Genomic DNA, 17,043 nt, shown 5'->3' with positions numbered 1-17,043 from the left:
ATTCCTCAAGCTGTCTTACCTTACTGGGAGGGCACATTTGTTGTTGCAGGGAAGTACCTCACCAGAGGTGCAGGACATTGCCCTTGGCACTAGCAGAATATCAGTAAAAAATGAGATTTTGTAGAGGGTCCAGAACAAGCTTATGGTGCAGCAGCCAAATCCAATTGTTGTTCTGACTCTAATAGATTTACTCTACATTTGTACTGACATGACTAAAAGAGGTTGCTGGCTCAGTATTTGTGCAAAAACAAGCAAAACACAAACCAGCAGCTGTTAAAGGAATACACCACCACCCAAAAGCGCTTCCTTACGTCAGGGTGTTTTCATGCATCCAGATTTTGTACAGTTCTCTGATGATTTCAGCATTAGGTTCAATTATGCTAATTTACTGATTCAGCTGGTGTATGAAAGTGAGTATGCCCTCTAAAATACTGAATGGTGCTTGCATATCTATAAAACTTTATAGAGAAAACTATAGCACAGAAAAAAACAGTCTAAGCCTATGAACGACCCTCACAATCACCCTCCTTCATCACACAACATTCAAATTGACCTTCAGCATTTGCTACAGGCTTCAAAAAGACAGTGTCCAAGCCACTGAAAGTGTTTTCTGGTCCTAAAATGGCACCTTCTAGAAGGCAATGTTGCCTGTTCATTGATCTGGGGGCCGATTTGGGGTGAAAGAAACAAGAGGAGCAAAGCAAATGGACAGAAATTCAGAAATAGGAAGGACGAGAACTGCTTCTGGCCAGCTCCCATCAGAGTTACACCTCTGCCCAGGTAAGTCCCAGGTGGTCACAAGAAGATGGAGGGAAAACAGTTTATCACAGCTCTTGAGTTTGAAGCTTAGTACAAGAGCTGGTGCAGTCTTGGTTTGAGCATAACCTCAAGATCAACTGCAGCTATGATTATAAATCAAGAGCAAATTTATGGGAGGGCTCAGGGAGATAGACCCCATAGCAAACCAAAGAACAAAGGGAAGGTGGAAAGGCAAAGTTAAGACTCCCAACAACTGAAAGGTCTTAAAGCTGCTGCAATCAGCAGTGTAAGTAGGATGATGAAACTAAGGACATCACCTACACCATCACGTTTTTCTTTGGCATAATGTCAGGGATGACTGTAGTCCTGTCATGGCCTGGGATAATAAGTAACCACATATGTATAGGTCTTGAGGAAAGAGAATTAGAGTTTTATGTTTAGCCTAATATTAATAAAAGCCTATGTAATAATGAGTCATATTCCTTTTGCCTTTAAAAGTAGGACTCATCTGTCTGAAAGTGGCTTTTACTGCAGTCACTTACCAAAGATCAGGTCACCTCAGCTCCTGCTATAGACAATGGAGAGTTGCTCAATGGAGCTGAAGCTATGATTTATCTCCATCTAAAGCAGACCCCTACATCTGGCTGGATGAATTGCACCATAAAATCTATTGACTGTATTGACTAAATCTTGACTGACTATAAAGAGAACTTAAATACCTATTACACACACAGAACCATACATGAACATATCTAAATTTAGTGATCTTAATGTGGCTTTGTGTCCTGCCTCTCAGGTCAGGCAAAAAGTTTCCCATCCCTCAGATGTTTTTGATGTAAATACCTCAATTCAAGTTAGTCACCTGAGGTCTCCTTTGTGGAAAGTCTGAGGCACTGCAAGAGATGATTAATCTCTCCTATTTTAGAATCATCTTTGGAATAAGATTAATTGCACTCCAGAAAGTTCTATTTCCTATTTTTCTTCAGCAGTTACAAAAGGAGTCCAGGCAACTACCTCAGATAAGGCACTAGATGGATAGGTCCCATTATGACTGCTGAGAGACTGCCTCTCAGCCCCTGAGAAAAAGCAGGGAAATAAAGTTGTTTGAAGTAGTTTAGCACTGAAGAGAGTAATGTGTTTGGGAATGTACTATGTGATAACGCCATATTCTGAGAGCAGAAACTGCCACGATCACGCATCTGCCAGATCTATCTCACCACCCCTGCATAGTGTCATTGCACCCAGAACCTGACAAGGTCGTGGAGCAACATCTACAATAAGGAGTGAGACACAATCGGGAGAAATGTCCAAATATCGGCACCAGTGCGACTAGCAATATCTTCTTTAGTGTTTTACACAAATCAGAAGTTTGGGAATGGTCAGAGGGCTCTTCCTCCTGGATTAGTGCCACCAAAAAAGATCATTTTTGTTTTAATATACAAAAGATGTCAGGGTGAAGTATTTGAACCTCCATAGGAGTTTGATCAGCACAAGGAATGTTGAAATGGAAAAGGCCTTGGCAAAGTTCCATCATCACAAAGGCAAGGATGTAAAAATTAAATGTGTTATTGGACATACACATAGGGTGAAACCTGTATAATTTCAGTGGGGCAGGATTTCTTGGGTCTTTAAGTGAAGGGTCTTATTCCAAAGCAAAGGAGCTTTTTGCATAGACATCAAGGCGGTAAGATCTCACATATAATAATCATGTCTACTGTGGTAACCCAAAGATGCTCAGTCCTGTTGTCTGTCCATGAGGCCAGCTGGCATGACCAGTGTCCATGTCACTGACCTCACTTGCCTCCAAAGCAGGAAGCCACACACAGTCTCCTACTGGGAGCAGTCCCAGGTCTGTGGCAGCACTTGATCTGTGCCCAGTCATTTAGTTGTCTCAGACTAAAACCACAGCACAGGTCATCCAGAGATGTTTTTGGCCAGCACGTGTCACTGCTTGGGAACATCCCCAGCATGACTTTGCCAATTAGTCTAGACATAGTTAATGACTACTCTTGGCATGAGAAAAGCTGCTGCTGTAGCTGCAGTAGAAGACTGGTTCTGAGCTGAGGCCCAATGCATCTGGTGCCACTGTGCAGACGGTGTCTGAGGTCAGCTCTGGGAGCCTCAGCTGGTTGTGTGCATTGAAATTCTTCCAGCACGTCTCACAGGAGAAGCGGTGTTAGCAAAGGTAGAAGAGCAAATTCCAGTTCATGTAATTACCTTCCTAAATTAATTCCCCTGCAATTTCAATCAGCTGCTCTTGACTTTCCCTCCTCAGGGTGTAATCCCTCCTCATAAGCACCCTGATCAGTCCACGGAGAGGCACGACGGGAGCAAAGATAAGCAGAGCTGATGCTGCCCCGCTGAGAGCCTGGTGGGCAGCTCCCCACCATGCGCTTTGGGGATTTCACTATCAGTCCCTCAGCAGCTGTACTTGCTTCTGCTCCATCCCCACTGAAACTAGAAAATTGCAGACTCTGTACTTGCAGTCAGTGGGAATGCCTTGTAAAGCATCTTGTGGCTTAGGATTAACATCTCTGTTGTTCACCTGATGTTAGGTGTAACCCAAATGTAATAGCTCCCATAAAATATATAAGAACTACCACTTGGATGGATCAGGGCATTTAAGCTTTCAGCACTGCCTTAGCTCTACTCTAGCAGTGGATGGCATTGCGAACATTGCATTATTTTGTTATAGGAGATGCACACCATGTCACAAGCATGAAATAACTGAGATGGGAAGATAACACTTAAATGCTTATAACTGAGTTAAATAAACAGAGCCCAACAATCGATTTTGAGCAAAAAGGAATGAGGAAACATTTCTGATTTGACATAGATGCAATGTCTCATAGCATCTTAGTTCTAGTACTAATCCAGATGACCAGGAGAAACTACATGAAATTAAAAACTGGTTTCAGAGCTATAAATAAAGCCATAACAAATGGCATCAAGTTAACAAGGAAGGGGGGAAGTTGTTATTTAGTGAAATGCTGAATGGATTTTCTTAGTTCTGGTCTTGTGAAGTGCTTCCTTAATGAGCTATAAAAAGAATTAAATTGAATGTAATAAAACAATGAAGTACCAGTCTGGAAGGTGATCAAAACACCAGTGGGGACAGAAGAAAATAAATAAGAAAAGCATCTGAGATTTAAAGAGAAAACACTGCCGAAGAGCCAACATGACTGTCACAAACTAATATGGATTGGCAAAGGAATGCAGAACGCACCTGCAACACAGCTCTCAGCAGCAGCTCTGAAACCAGGGAGGACACGTGAGATTCAAGTATCCATAAAATGAAATCAAGTCTGTAAAGTTAAAGGAAGCAAAAGACAACAGCCAGCCCAGGCAGGATTAGGATTCCTCCACTGCTGCTGCTAATGGACCTGTGTACCAGCAAGCTAGAAAAAGCAAAGTAGAAAAGACTTAGGCAATATTAATGCATGTAGGGAAAGGGTGTGAGAGCACATGCCACCTCAAGAGACACTGGGTGCCTCATATCAGGGTCTCAGCATCTCTCCAAACTGAGATTTAGCAGTGTTGGAGATAGGCAACTCCAGTTCATCTTGTGAGACCTCACCTGGAGTATTGTGTGCAGTTCTGGTGTCCTCAACATAAAAAGGACATGGAACTGTTGGAACAAGTCCAGAGGAGGCCATGAGGATGATCAGGGGACTGGAGCACCTCCTGTATGAAGACAGGCTGAGGAAGTTGGTGCTGTTCAGCCTGGAGAAGAGAAGGCTTCATGGAGACCTCATAGCAGCCTTCCAGTATCTGAAGGGGGCCTATAGGGATGCTGGAGAGGGACTCTTCATTAGGGACTGTAGTGACAGGACAAGGGGTAACGGGTTAAAACTTCAGGGGGAGTTTAGGTTGGATATAAGAAGGAAATTCTTTCCTGTTAAGGTGGTGAGGCACTGGAATAGGTTGCCCAGGGAGGTTGTGAATGCTCCATCCCTGGCAGTGTTCAAGGCCAGGTTGGATGAGGCCTTGGGTGATACGGTTTAGCATGAGGTGTCCCTGGGCATGGCAGGGGGGTTGGAACTAGATGATCTTAAGGTCCTTTCCAACCCTAACTATTCTATGATTCTATGCTTTTTAAAACCTACACAAACGAGCAAAAGGCAGCACCTCTAAGGAGGGCAAGGTGTTATCCTGGTGACCATAACCAAAGGCAGCTATTAAGGTACAAAAGGGATGAAGGCCTGAGGCAGATCCTATGGAGACCTGTCGCTTAGGAGGATCTCACCAGGCCCAAGCAGAGCAGCAAGCTGGTTGTGCAGAGGAAGATGATGATACCTAGTGCTGCTTTCCATCAAATCTCAATTATCTCTTGTGCTCTGGATGACCCCAACATCACCTTGGATAATTTCCTCCTGACATCAGTGGAACCTCTGACTTGTTCCAAATTAAACATGCTCTTAAGCTGTTTGCTTGCTGAAGGCTGGGGAAGGCAATTTACAGATTTCCAGCCTGGAAGTTCTCCCAGAGTGCTCTTTTCTAAAGTAGGTTACCATGAAACTAAATATCCCTGGGCATGCTTCTCTCCCAGAAAATGCTACGTCTCCCACCTATCATCCTAGGACAGAAGGCAGCGTATACTTAATGGTTCTTGTGGACCATACTTCTTGTAAAGCTATTAATATTTAAGTTATCCCATTTAATACAGGATCTGCCAGAAGCAATAGCAGATGCAATGTCTCCATGGCTCCATTCCTTCTGTAAAGTTCCACTCACAAGAAGGGAATATAGCACTATTAAATACAAGGAGGGAATATAGTACATTAAATACAAGGAGGGAATATAGTACATTAAATACAAGAAGGGGATATAGCATTATTAAATACCAGAATACACATTATCATTTGTTTATACCATGCAAGGCTGATCATGATAGTACCCAACCATCAAGCTGCCTGGCTATGTCTAAGGTCACCAATCTATTAAGTTTTTAAATAAGATATAAATGATCTTAACACACACTTGACTGGTTTTTGTTTGGAAAGTTTGTCACAGCTATTAAATAAGAACCATTTTACCCAATTTCAGACCTTGTCCTTGAACATTCATGCCATCACCTGACCTTGCACATGCCTCTGAATGTAGGATATGATTTTTTACTGACCACAAAGTACATATTTGTGCTTTACATATACACACAGGTTTGTACATAAATAAAGAGGATTTAATCAAATGATATTTGAAGATAGGGAGTCCCAAAGAAAGAACAGAAAGATGTCAGGGGAGTAGCTACTGGGGCTACTTTTGGGGTGATGTTTAGGAGTAGTAACTGCCGGGGTACCTTCATGATCACTTGCACACACTCACGCACACAGTGATACATCTATAACTGATGCTACATCTATGTAAGGATTTTTAATCCACATTTTTTCAATATGCACAGCCTTTGGTTACTATTTTTGCCATCAAGTTTGTTTTGAATGTTTCTACATTCTGCACCAAAATGAGCAAAATGGGTTTGGAAAGTGTCTCCCTGCTAATTTTTAAAACATTTCCCTAAATTCCATCTCAGATTAAAAGAAAGAAGTAAAACCCATGTGGTCTCTCCACGCAGAGATACCCAGACCCTGCTGTGCCCCAAAATGATCTGACAGTTGCTGTAAGAAGCAAAGAGAGGCACAAGGAACGGAGATAGCTTTTAGACCCAATCAGACTCCAGACACCCATCTGCAGTGCTGAATATACTGCAGTAAGTCTAGGCTTTACTGCTGACAGTGCCTCAAGGACCACAGGGGTAGCACTGAGATGGTGCTGTTCTTCACTACCAAGTTTCTCAACAGAGAAGAAAAACAGAATTTCCTGGCTGCTGGAGGAGCTTTGCTGTATCACTGCTCACCAAAACGATGACATCTGGGGCTGTTCAGTACCATACAAATTACAGGGGGGCTGTGACTTCTTTCTGAGGGGCTTATTCCTAGGCTGAGCTGATGCCATTGAAAGCCCAGCTGATGATGCCACTGGATGCACCAATGCTTGCTCACACATCCACCCTCCCCAGCCACAATGGATCTCGATGACCATTCACATGAGGCTGCATCACATGGTGTGAAGGGGATTGAGCTTGCAGAGAGGTGCTCAGGGAGCCCCATCTCAAGGGGTTTGGGGGCTATTGAGCCTACGGTACCGGCAGCCCTGCTCCTGCAGCTCCTGAGTGAGCAGCACCAAAATTCGGCAAGTTAGCAGGGTAACCATGGTAACACCGAGCATGGGCTGACCAACCCAAACATGGATACCCATGCTGGGAGTGGGTCTGTCAGGACAGATGCCCTAGCAAGGAGACATGAGGCTGTAGGTGAAAACACTCCTATCCCCACCAAAGGGCCTGGTCTGTGATTTCAGAGGTAGTTTGGGTGCCTAAACAAGTGCTGGGCACCTCTAAGCTGCTGAATTGATTGTGAAGCTACAACCCAGGATCCCAAGCCACTGATGTTACACAGCCTGCGGCTTGCCCAGGCTCTGCTGCCTTTTCTCATTCCTACCAGCACACCCCAGCAGCCCGTGACCCCAGCCTGCAATGAAGGCTGATCCCATACACTGTATCTCACTAAACCACACACGAACCCAGGGCAGACTCCACAAGCCTCGGCAGAGATGCAGCAGCAGAGGTGTGTGGTGAGGTCTCCAATGACTAAGACTTCATTATTTTTTACAAAGTATACTGCAGAATATTTATCCCTGCATTACGATGAATTAGCATAAATAATTAAAACAGAGCCCGCATTGGTGAACACATAAGCAAAGGGCACTTGCTAATGGACCAGGCTTGCTCTGCTGCTCCTGGGACTCACTTAGAGACAAGTCCATGCCAAAAAGGCCAAGGAAGGATTTGCATTTACCCTTTTTACCCAAAACCTGTTCCTATCTCACCCCAGATGGCTGACACAGACTGGTGGATCAGCACACCTTATGGAGCATCTCCCAAAGGGCAAAGAGAAAACAACAGTAAGTCCCCAGACGTTCAACCTGCTCCCAAGTCCCACTGCAATCTCTTCTTCAAACAACACACCTACGATCAGTCATGCAAGAGGTGCTTCCCAGAAATGCTCACAATCTGATGGATCGCATGACTCTGCCTTCTCTTTTTATTCCAGGTATTAAGCAGTATAGAAAGAAGATTGCATGGCAAATAGGGAAGGGTTTTCAAGTGCTCCCCGTGGTTTTGCTCCCTCAGGAGCACATATGCTCTGGTGATCTACACCAGCAGAGCGCAGCCAATATTGCAGACTTTCCCAAAAAAAGGACAATTTAATCCCAAGTCTTTTCCTAGCCTTATTTTTCCCTGAAAGTAAAGACTGCAGTTGTCTCAGAGGATGGTATGAAAATAAGAATATCTCCTAGCTACGTCTCTTTCAGCATCGCTCTTCTCTGAGACTGAAAATTTTCCACAAATTGATGATCTGTATTTTATTCTCTTTCTGGACTCTCTCCATTATCCACCAAATATTTTGTGCTTACAATTAAAAATGAAATGGAAAAACAAAATCATGCTTGTTTGCAATCCTTCATTCGATTCACTTCTGCCTCTGTGCATAAATAAAGCATTTGGACGGCTGGTGGAGGTGAACAGAGCTCGAATCAGTCTCCCTGGCCAAAGTACACATCCCACGAGGCACAGCTGCAGGGGTTTCCTGCAGTATATTGTGCAGCTCAACACGAAGGAAAATACAGTACAGCATGGGAACAGCAGTTGTACCTGCAGAGAGATGAACTATGGAAAGAGCAGGGTTAGACTGTAGCCTGACCTGCAACCCCCAAGAGTCATTTCCAAGCCAAACACCACAGGGCTTAAACCACACTTTTTTAATTATTTTTAATATTTTTTATTGAAAATGTTGTTTGCCTTTACAGAGGTGAGATTTCTTCATGGGAAAATCAATTTTCTCTTACCAACTACACCACTAAGATATTGCCATACTGCCAAGAGTGAACTCTGGTGTTCTAGCAGAAGAGAGCTGCATGGGTGTTATGTAGATCTCCTGTCTAGCAGAGCTGACAAAGAATACGTGTTTTCAGATGGTGAAGGAAACAAAGTCAGCTTCTTTAGGACCAAATTACCTTCCTCTTTGCTATAAGGATAGGCTTGGACATGCTCACTTGTGTAGAACAGGGAAGAACTGCAAGGAAAATATCTGGTGCTGCTTTCCATAAATCACTGCCAGTGAGAGCTGAACACCCAAATTCACATCAGGAATTTGCCCCTTTCTTCCCTGCACCTTTGTCCCTAGGGCTAGGTAGGGCCTGATCATGTTTATGCATCATCATTCAATTATCTCAACAGATTAAATCATTTCAGTAGATCTAACCCCAACTAATCTAAAAAGAGTGTTTACACAGGCACTGCATCAAACCTTATTTATGTGCACATTGTAACCATGAGATACACAAAGGATCATGACCCCTTTGCAGCCATATGGGCACTGCTGTACGATTTAACACGATCCCATCTGCACCACCCTATTCGAAGTTCTAGCAGGCAAAGCTTTTGCAAAGACCTTTGCAAAGCCCTTTCCTGCCTGAAAACAACACCTTCGGTGCGTCCTGAAAGTCATAATCCTCTTGCAGCAGCAGCTTCCCACCTCCTGAATCCTGGGATATACACAACACTGGAGTCCTTTGCATCATCTCTTCATTAAATACCTCTGAATGCTTGGATCCGTAAGGAATTCACCACATCCGTCCGTGATCCATCCATCAGCTGTCTATTCTCTGTGGCTGCTTGCGTGAGAACATCCTTCTTACTCTTAATTTTGGTTGCATGGTATTTATTGCAAAGTTACTCAGAAGACAAAGCATAACATGTCATTAAGATAATGACATCAAGATAAATGGGACTTCTCTTCAAAATTAAACCAGCATCAAATCTGTAGATTATACGGAAAGGCTGGCAAGCTCTCACCTACCCAAGGGAAAGTGTAAACTGTTCTAGTGCAAAAAGAGGCACTCGGGGACTGCTGGGATGGCACTACACAGTGTCATGGCAGCACCTCCAACACAAGAGAGAATCCTTTTCAGAAGGAATAAAGCTAAAAGGCAATTCATTTGAAAGCAAGAACAAAGACTCTGGGTATCAGCTTAGGTGCTGCATCCCCACAGCACTGCTCCTGCTCCCGAGCAGGTCATTGTTCTCCAGTCTCAGGAACAAGCTCTGAAGCCTGTCAGCCAGATCTCAGCACACTCTTCCATCACTTTCAGCAGAATTCTTTAGTGAGGTTTGATCCTAGAGTGAGGTGAGAAGCCTCAACTTTGCCTGAGTTCACCAGAAGCTGAGACTGAGCAGAGACACAAAGCAGCCAACAGCAGACTTGGACGTCCTGGGAAAATACGGGCTATCATTTGTGGGCTGATACACCTGGACATGTGCATTTTACTGCTTTCAAGGATAAGGACTCTTAAAGGTGTCTTTTTTCATTAATGTTGAATTTGGCACTGATTATCTTAACAACACTGTTATTAACTTCTGAGAGAGCAGGTCAGACTCACACCCTGGTTTTGCAGGACTGAGTAGTCACCAAAGAGAAGCTGGCCACACAGAGCATCACATCCTCTCCTAAGAAGGATGAAACCTTCAAAACACAGAATTTTTTCCCTATTCTATGATCCATGTTGCATAAGGATCTCCAGGCTAAACACACACCTAGAGAGCTACCTAAAATGAATGTTGTAACTTGGAAATTCTTAGACCATTGCAAATAAATGCGAATCTCTTTGCTTGTCTGATCTTCTCTATACTCACCCTCTGTTCTATTGATTATATCCCATAAGCCTGGGCATGGATTTGACCCAGCTGCTACAGCAAGATGCCAACTGCTCAAGGTGCTAAACCCTCACTTGTACAGTATGTAGGGGGGGGGCTGACCAAGGCAAGAAGAAGGAGGTGTCCCTCTGCCCAGACATGGATCTCCCCGATAAGAGGCAGCATTATGCAATACTGAGCACAGTGATGAGCAAGCTCCTGACCAAAGTCTTGCCAGCAAAACACAGCCCAACGCTGTCGCTCCCCGCCTGCATAAGTTTTCCCCCGGCAAAAGAACTGACAAAGTGTCCATATTTCCACAGAAATGAAGCTGGAAAGCAGGCACCCATGTCCCAAGATGCACTTTATGAAAACATTGAGAATAGGAGAGCAGAAACAAGTGAGTGATACACAGCAGAGGCTCAGTAATGAGCGCTGCCTGTCACTGTTTGCCCAGGGCTAAATCCCTGCCAACACCAACAAGGAGCTTGCCTGAAGGTAAAATCACAGCCCTGCATTCAAGGTGTTTATTTGTAAGTGCAAAGACTACACCAGTGATCAGGACTTCCCCAGACCCAGCTCCAGGCTCACAGCCCATGCAGCCTACAGCACTTCGCTTCTCTGTGGCAAGCCAACCAGTTTCAGAAATCACTGCTCAAGTCCTCTATCGCGCTGCACACGCTACAGCAGTAAAGAAAAACAGTAATACCGTGATCAATGCTAACCCCTTGGGTTTTCAAACACAATTCACAACACTAAAACCCACCTTTATTTTAATAGGACTCTGCCAACTCCATTCTACGCTGTAAGCAGATTTATATGTTCTATATTCCGCATGAAAACTCAAGGGAACAGAATTTTTAGGAACAAAACCCAGTGATCATTAGCTTGACTTGTCACCCCTGGGCCACCAAAGGAGTTTGTTTCACCTCAGCTCACGTGTGGTCAGTTTAACTCTCTGCTTGGCAGTGCTGCAACGCTCGGGTTTCACCCACCGCAGGGCGATGGTTTACTGGACCAAAACCCGACGCTTTCCATCTGACACCTTATTGCAGGAGCGGATTCCCTCGGGGTTTCTGACAGCGAGTTTAACCGCACGCCGTGCTCCGGGCTGAACTGAAGCCGGCAGTGTTCCCCTTAAGCACTCCGAGCCTTAAAACTGCTCGGAGCTTGATCTTTCTGGCATCCATCCCTTTTCTAGGGGCTAAAGCACAGGGGCTCTCCTGTGGTGGTGTACGCACACCAGCGAGACACCGACTGAAGAGAAGCTGCTCGTTTGGGGAACCCCCGACAGTAAATAAATGCAGGAATACCGCCGCTCAGCAGCACCCCCCATCCCCAGACACCTGCCGCCCCCCGGGGCTGCACCGAGCTCCCCGGAGCGCTTTACACCGGGAATGATAAAGCAAAACGGTGTCCCCGGGGCAGCCCCGCTCCGCGCCCCGCAGCGCGCCCGCGTACTCACACGAAGGCGTGATAGAGCAGCGCCCAGCCTCGGGGCCGTTCCAGGGCGTCGTAGATCAAAGTTTGGATGCGGCGATACTTGGCGTGGTTCCGCTTCACCGGGCGGCTCAAGGGGGTCTTCGCCAGCAGCCCCAGCCCCGGCGGGCTCCGCTTGCCGCCCTCCTCCTTCCCGCCGCCCTCCAGCAGCAGCGTCCCGTCGCGGTCCGCACCGGTGCCCAGGGCCAGCGAGCCCTGCTCGGGGTCGCCACCGCCGCCCGCCGCCGCCGCCGCCGCCGCCCGCCGCCCCGCCGCCGCCGCCGCCCCGCCGGCAGCGCTACCGCCCGCCGCGCCGCGCCGTGCCTTCAGCCCCATGGTCACCGCCGGGCCCCGGAGGAGAGCTGCAGATCGGCGGCGCAAGCCCCGGGAGCCCCAGGGCCATGATCCGAGCTCCCCGCCCCTCCCCCCCAAAAACGATTTCTTTATGTATTTATATATATACACACACGTATGTATATATATAGAGAGAGAGGGAGGGGGCGAAAAGAAAAGGTGGGATGGGGGCTGCGATCACATCCCCGTCAGGTCATCCTCGCCGGCGGCAGCGGGGAGGCAGGAGCGCGGCGGGCACCTGGGCCGGCGCAAGGCAGGGAAATCATCGCGGAGTTTATTTACCAGCCCGATGCCCGAGCCCCTTCCTTTCCCCCCCCCCCCCCCCCCCCCCCCCCCCCCAACCCCCCCCCCCTCCTCTTCCTCCTCCTCCTCCTCCCAGCTCCTGCCTCCCCCCCCCCGAAGCCCTCACGTTAGGGAGTGGCCCATTGTATGCAGCCAGCAAATAGCCGGGCGCCCGCCCCCCGTTCCCCCGGCCCCGGGTGTCTAGTCATCCACGGAGCGTGGAACACCGGAGACCCCCCCCCCTCACACCCCCCCCTTTTCCCGGTTGCCAACCCCCAGCAGCCGCCTCTGGGGCCACCAGCGCCGAGCGGGGAGATCCCGGCAGCCGGCAGAAGGGGAGACCCCGCTCGACACCCGGGGATCCCCCTTGCAGCATCACAGCCCCCCTCCCCGCTGCGGCGGGAGGGAGGGGGGGGAGGGCATCCCCGGCCCCCGGCGGGGGGCTGCTTTCACCGCCGGAGCAGGAAGGAGCGGAGGATGGGGATGAAGGATGCCGGGAGAGGCGGCGGGCAGGCGGCTGGAGGCGCTGCTGCCGGTGCGGCCGCTCTGAGCCGAGCCGAACCGAACCGAGCCGAACCGGAGCCTCCGCCCGCTGAGGAGGGGGATTCGGGTACCGGGGAAAGGACGCAACAACCCCAGCCCTGCTTGTAGCAGCGTTTGGCACAGGGCTCTTAAAGGAGATGCTGCATCTCCCCCAGACCTGGCTGTGGTTCCCCCGGTAGCAGTGCTGTCGGATCTGAAAGCTGCCCCCCCCCCCCCCCCTCCGCTTCAGCGTGTGTACCAGCACCCCGGTGCAGGCTCGGACCCAAATCCTGAAGGGATGTGATTGACAGCCCTGTGCCCTTTCAGCTCCTTGGCTGCAAGGAGGATGGGAAGAGCCAGCTCTTGTGTGCCCTGCATCCTTGGTGCCCTGGGATTTCTGCCACAATACACTAGAAACATCCCCCCTCCTCCTAGAGCTGCTTCTGAGTAAAAACCTGCCTGCAGGGCTGAGTGTTGGCATAGCTACACCTTGGGAGGATACAAAGGGTCTGATGGAGCCATTTTTTCTTGCTAAATAATAATAAAAATTAATAATAATTAAAATAAAGACAAAGCCTTACAGACTGCTGGGTGTTTTCATGGGAGGTCCTCCTCCTCCTCCAGATGGGGGAATTTTCCTGGTATCTCCTGAAGAGATGCCAAGACACCCAAGAGCCCTTCCAGACTCATAGAGAAGCAGATTTGCCACCTACTCTAGCTGTTCTCACTCCATTCCCAGAGGGATTTATGATCTGAGCAGTCCTTCTCCTCTTTCACACACCAGGAGGGACAACAGATGGAAAGGGAGATTCTGGATGCGATTTTTGGAGCCACAACAGGGTCGCAAAGGCTGTACTGCTTCAGACCAGACTATAGGTCACTATTGGAGATGTCCCAGAAATGACACTTCTGTCACTGCATTGCTGGGTGGAAAAAGGGCTGTTTCCTCTCCAAAGTTTGACCATATGAGGTCCAAACTGAGCAGATTCTTTGCCAAGGAATTAAAACCACCTCTGCCTTCAGCTCTGCAAGCTCCAGCATTAACATGCCCCAGTCACCATCTGGTTTTGAACCTTGGCAGCCCCAAGGGATTTGATGTGAGCAGGAAGCCCAGTATCTCACCCACCCGCTATAGCATCAGCTGCCGGTGCTGGGTTTGCCGAGATCTCCATGACACTATCAGCGTTCCGCTCCCTGCTCAGCTAACATCTATCAGCATCATTTGAAAGTCATTTATAGCCGTATTCCCAAGGAGGGCTGTGGGAGGCTAGGAAGTTTTGATAACTAGGCCATTTATCTCTCTCTAGCTCCTGTTCTACCTCGTACAATAGCGATGATACTTCCCGATACCACAGGGGAGCTATAAGCATTAGCGAGGATGTATGGGGCACTGAGAATAGAGCACTTACTGCAGATAACACCCTATGCCTTAACCTTCATCCCAGCGTTACATAGGAAGAGGTGGGAGGAGGAGGCAGAAGCAAAGAAAATTTACAGCTAACCAATCCATCACAGTTTTGAACCGCAACAGTAAATGTTCAAACCACAATGGGGATGGTAAATAATTTCCAAGGGTCTGGGGGGAAAGGCTGTAAATTATTTTCACTTGCAAAGTGTTGTAGTGATGTCAAATAGAAATAGGTGATTGATAGGCATGCACACCAGCTTGTTTGGCTTTTATATGCCTTACACCAGGGACACATCGCTTTCCAATACCATTTACATGTTGGGGTTTTCAGTTGCCTCCTCCAAACTGTGGGCGTCTGGGGCATTTCCAAGCCTCAAATCACCCACCTAACAAACCACCTTTTAAGACCCAACAGGAAAGAGATTCCATCTCCTCTAAATTTAAAATCCCATTGCCCAGTGACAGGGATTCTCCTCCCTGCTCCATCTGGGATAACTATGGTGCGGATGTAGCTGTACTGGCTGTGAAGCAGTGTAACTCAATGGGAGTTAGCTAAAATCTTCTAAATCAATGCAAAGATACCCAGCAGATTCATGGGGTCTGATAACAAACCCTAATAGCGGTGTTTCAGTACCTTATTGGTAGTACTGCTGTTTGGGACCCCAGTTCTATAGCTCACCTGCTGGCAGCACTCCCACTGATGTTGAAGGGAGTTTGGCCAGATGGAGCACTCCAGGCTCTGATTTGGCTTGATGAGCAATTACACTCCATTACTATTATTTACGATGTGTTGCTGGCAGCACCCAGCCAGGTTTGATATTCACCTCCTTGGCTGACACTGGAGATCTCTGTAATCAAAAAAGCAAGTGCTTCTGCCGAGCTGGAGTTTGCAGCCAGGAGGATGTAAGAAGCTCTGATTGGAGCATGCAGAGGGACAGATGATAAGCAACTCTCCATTCACTTATGTTGGCCCTTGCCAAAGAGAAAACTGGTCAGTCAGAGAGGTTACAGTTTAAAACCAGAGGAAACCAGGAAGGTATTGTATCTGCTGGTCAAGATAGCATGGCTTTATTTTGGCTTATTCATAGATCAGCTCGATTCTAACCACAGAAGTGCTTGGTAAACCACACACAAAGAGTGTGTTTTAGTAGAGTCACATGAACATTGAGCTAGACTATGTGGATCATGTCTACAAGAAGGAAAACTGCAAATGGAAAACCAGTTACTCTGGAAAAGACTCAGGAGCAAAATGGACAAACGGCTGCTCATGGGCTTCAGTGGCAGAGGAACTGAGATTTGTTAACTGAAAAAATGGTCAGGGTGCTCTCTGGGGATCAGGAACAGAAAGTGACCCTGTCTATAGTGTGGGTGAAACTGTCATTACAATGTCAGGTCCTACTTCAGTAGAATATGTTTTGAGAAAGGTGCTGAAGAGCAGAACCACAGATATAATTTCCTGGGATGAACGATTTGAAGCTTGAGGACCTCTTGACCTAGCAGTCTTATATATAACAAGACCCAGAGCATGGAGGGTGAAGCAATATAACCATAGAAGTAAGCAGGGGTCTCAGTTTTAGTGTAAGCACACAAGCAGTGTTGAATTTTGTTGCCCTTTTGAATGAAACTGGCTTCTCTATCTTATCGAGCAAAATTAGTGCAGTGCTTCAAGGCTTCTTGTTTCTCATTTAGGGTGACAAGATCTAATCCCATTTTTATCCAGTCTCTAACCCTAGCCTCTACTCAACCTTTGGTCACAGGTCCATCAGGCATTCTCATGCTTTCTCCTCCAAATCTCTGAAGGCTTTGAGGTGGACTCCATCAGCACACAAACCTACCTCATGACCCTTTCCAATGATGTTATTACAACCCACTACTGGGATGCCCACAAACTCTACCAGTGTGCCTGCACAGAGTTTGGAAGCACCTACTGATGAATGCCCAATGAGACAGTGTAAGTTCAGAGTGTAGCACTGATATCCCAGCTAATCCAAGCAGTGAGAGCAGTCTAGCCATATAAAAGACCTGAAGCCTCATGGGGGCCTAATTTAAGGGATTGCTATCCCAGATACTGTGCTGCCACAGCTATGTTGTTCATGCACCCGACCTATCTTGTGTGCCATGACCTGTGTGTTCAGCAGCACAGATATGCTCAAGCATTTCCTGTCTTTGTGCATCCATGTTTTCCTTATTCCTTATAGTTGCAAGTTAAGTTCCCTTTTTTAGGCATTCTTTCTTAGGGTTTAATACTGAGGGAATCTAAGCTGTGGCTGTTGTTTCTACCTGCTAAACTAACACAAAATGAAGCCTGACAGTCAAGCAATGGAACAGCCTAGTGAAGCATGAAATGCTCCCAGACCTGGTCTTAAGTCAGAGTTGCAGGTTCCATCTTTACTTTGAAAAGCTATGGCCTACTTTATCTTGAAGCTATGATCTGTGATGTGCAGATGGTCAAAGTGATCAAAATGCTGCCTTCTGGCTTCCAGATCTT

General features: G+C 47.2%; 1 protein-coding gene across 2 annotated transcripts in view; it reads right to left on the bottom strand.

Annotated features, from left to right (window-relative positions):
• KCNQ3 (potassium voltage-gated channel subfamily Q member 3) overlaps positions 1–12,643 on the bottom strand; it is a 193,785-nt gene extending 181,142 nt beyond the window's left edge. For both annotated transcript variants that reach the window (XM_057429829.1, XM_057429830.1), the window contains exon 1: positions 11,976–12,643. In XM_057429829.1, the coding sequence (XP_057285812.1) occupies positions 11,976–12,325 (350 nt within the window). In that variant the 5' untranslated portion in view covers positions 12,326–12,643. The remainder of the gene's footprint in view (positions 1–11,975) is intronic.
• Between the last annotated feature and the right edge of the window lie 4,400 nt (positions 12,644–17,043).

This window comes from Pezoporus wallicus, unplaced genomic scaffold, assembly GCF_028554395.1.
Source record: "Pezoporus wallicus isolate ANWC-B61680 ecotype Strahan unplaced genomic scaffold, APGP_CSIRO_Pwel_v1 contig_7545, whole genome shotgun sequence".
Classification (NCBI taxonomy): domain Eukaryota; kingdom Metazoa; phylum Chordata; class Aves; order Psittaciformes; family Psittacidae; genus Pezoporus; species Pezoporus wallicus.
The sequence above is the reverse complement of the archived record's forward strand: the minus strand, read 5'-3'. Positions and strand labels throughout refer to the sequence as shown.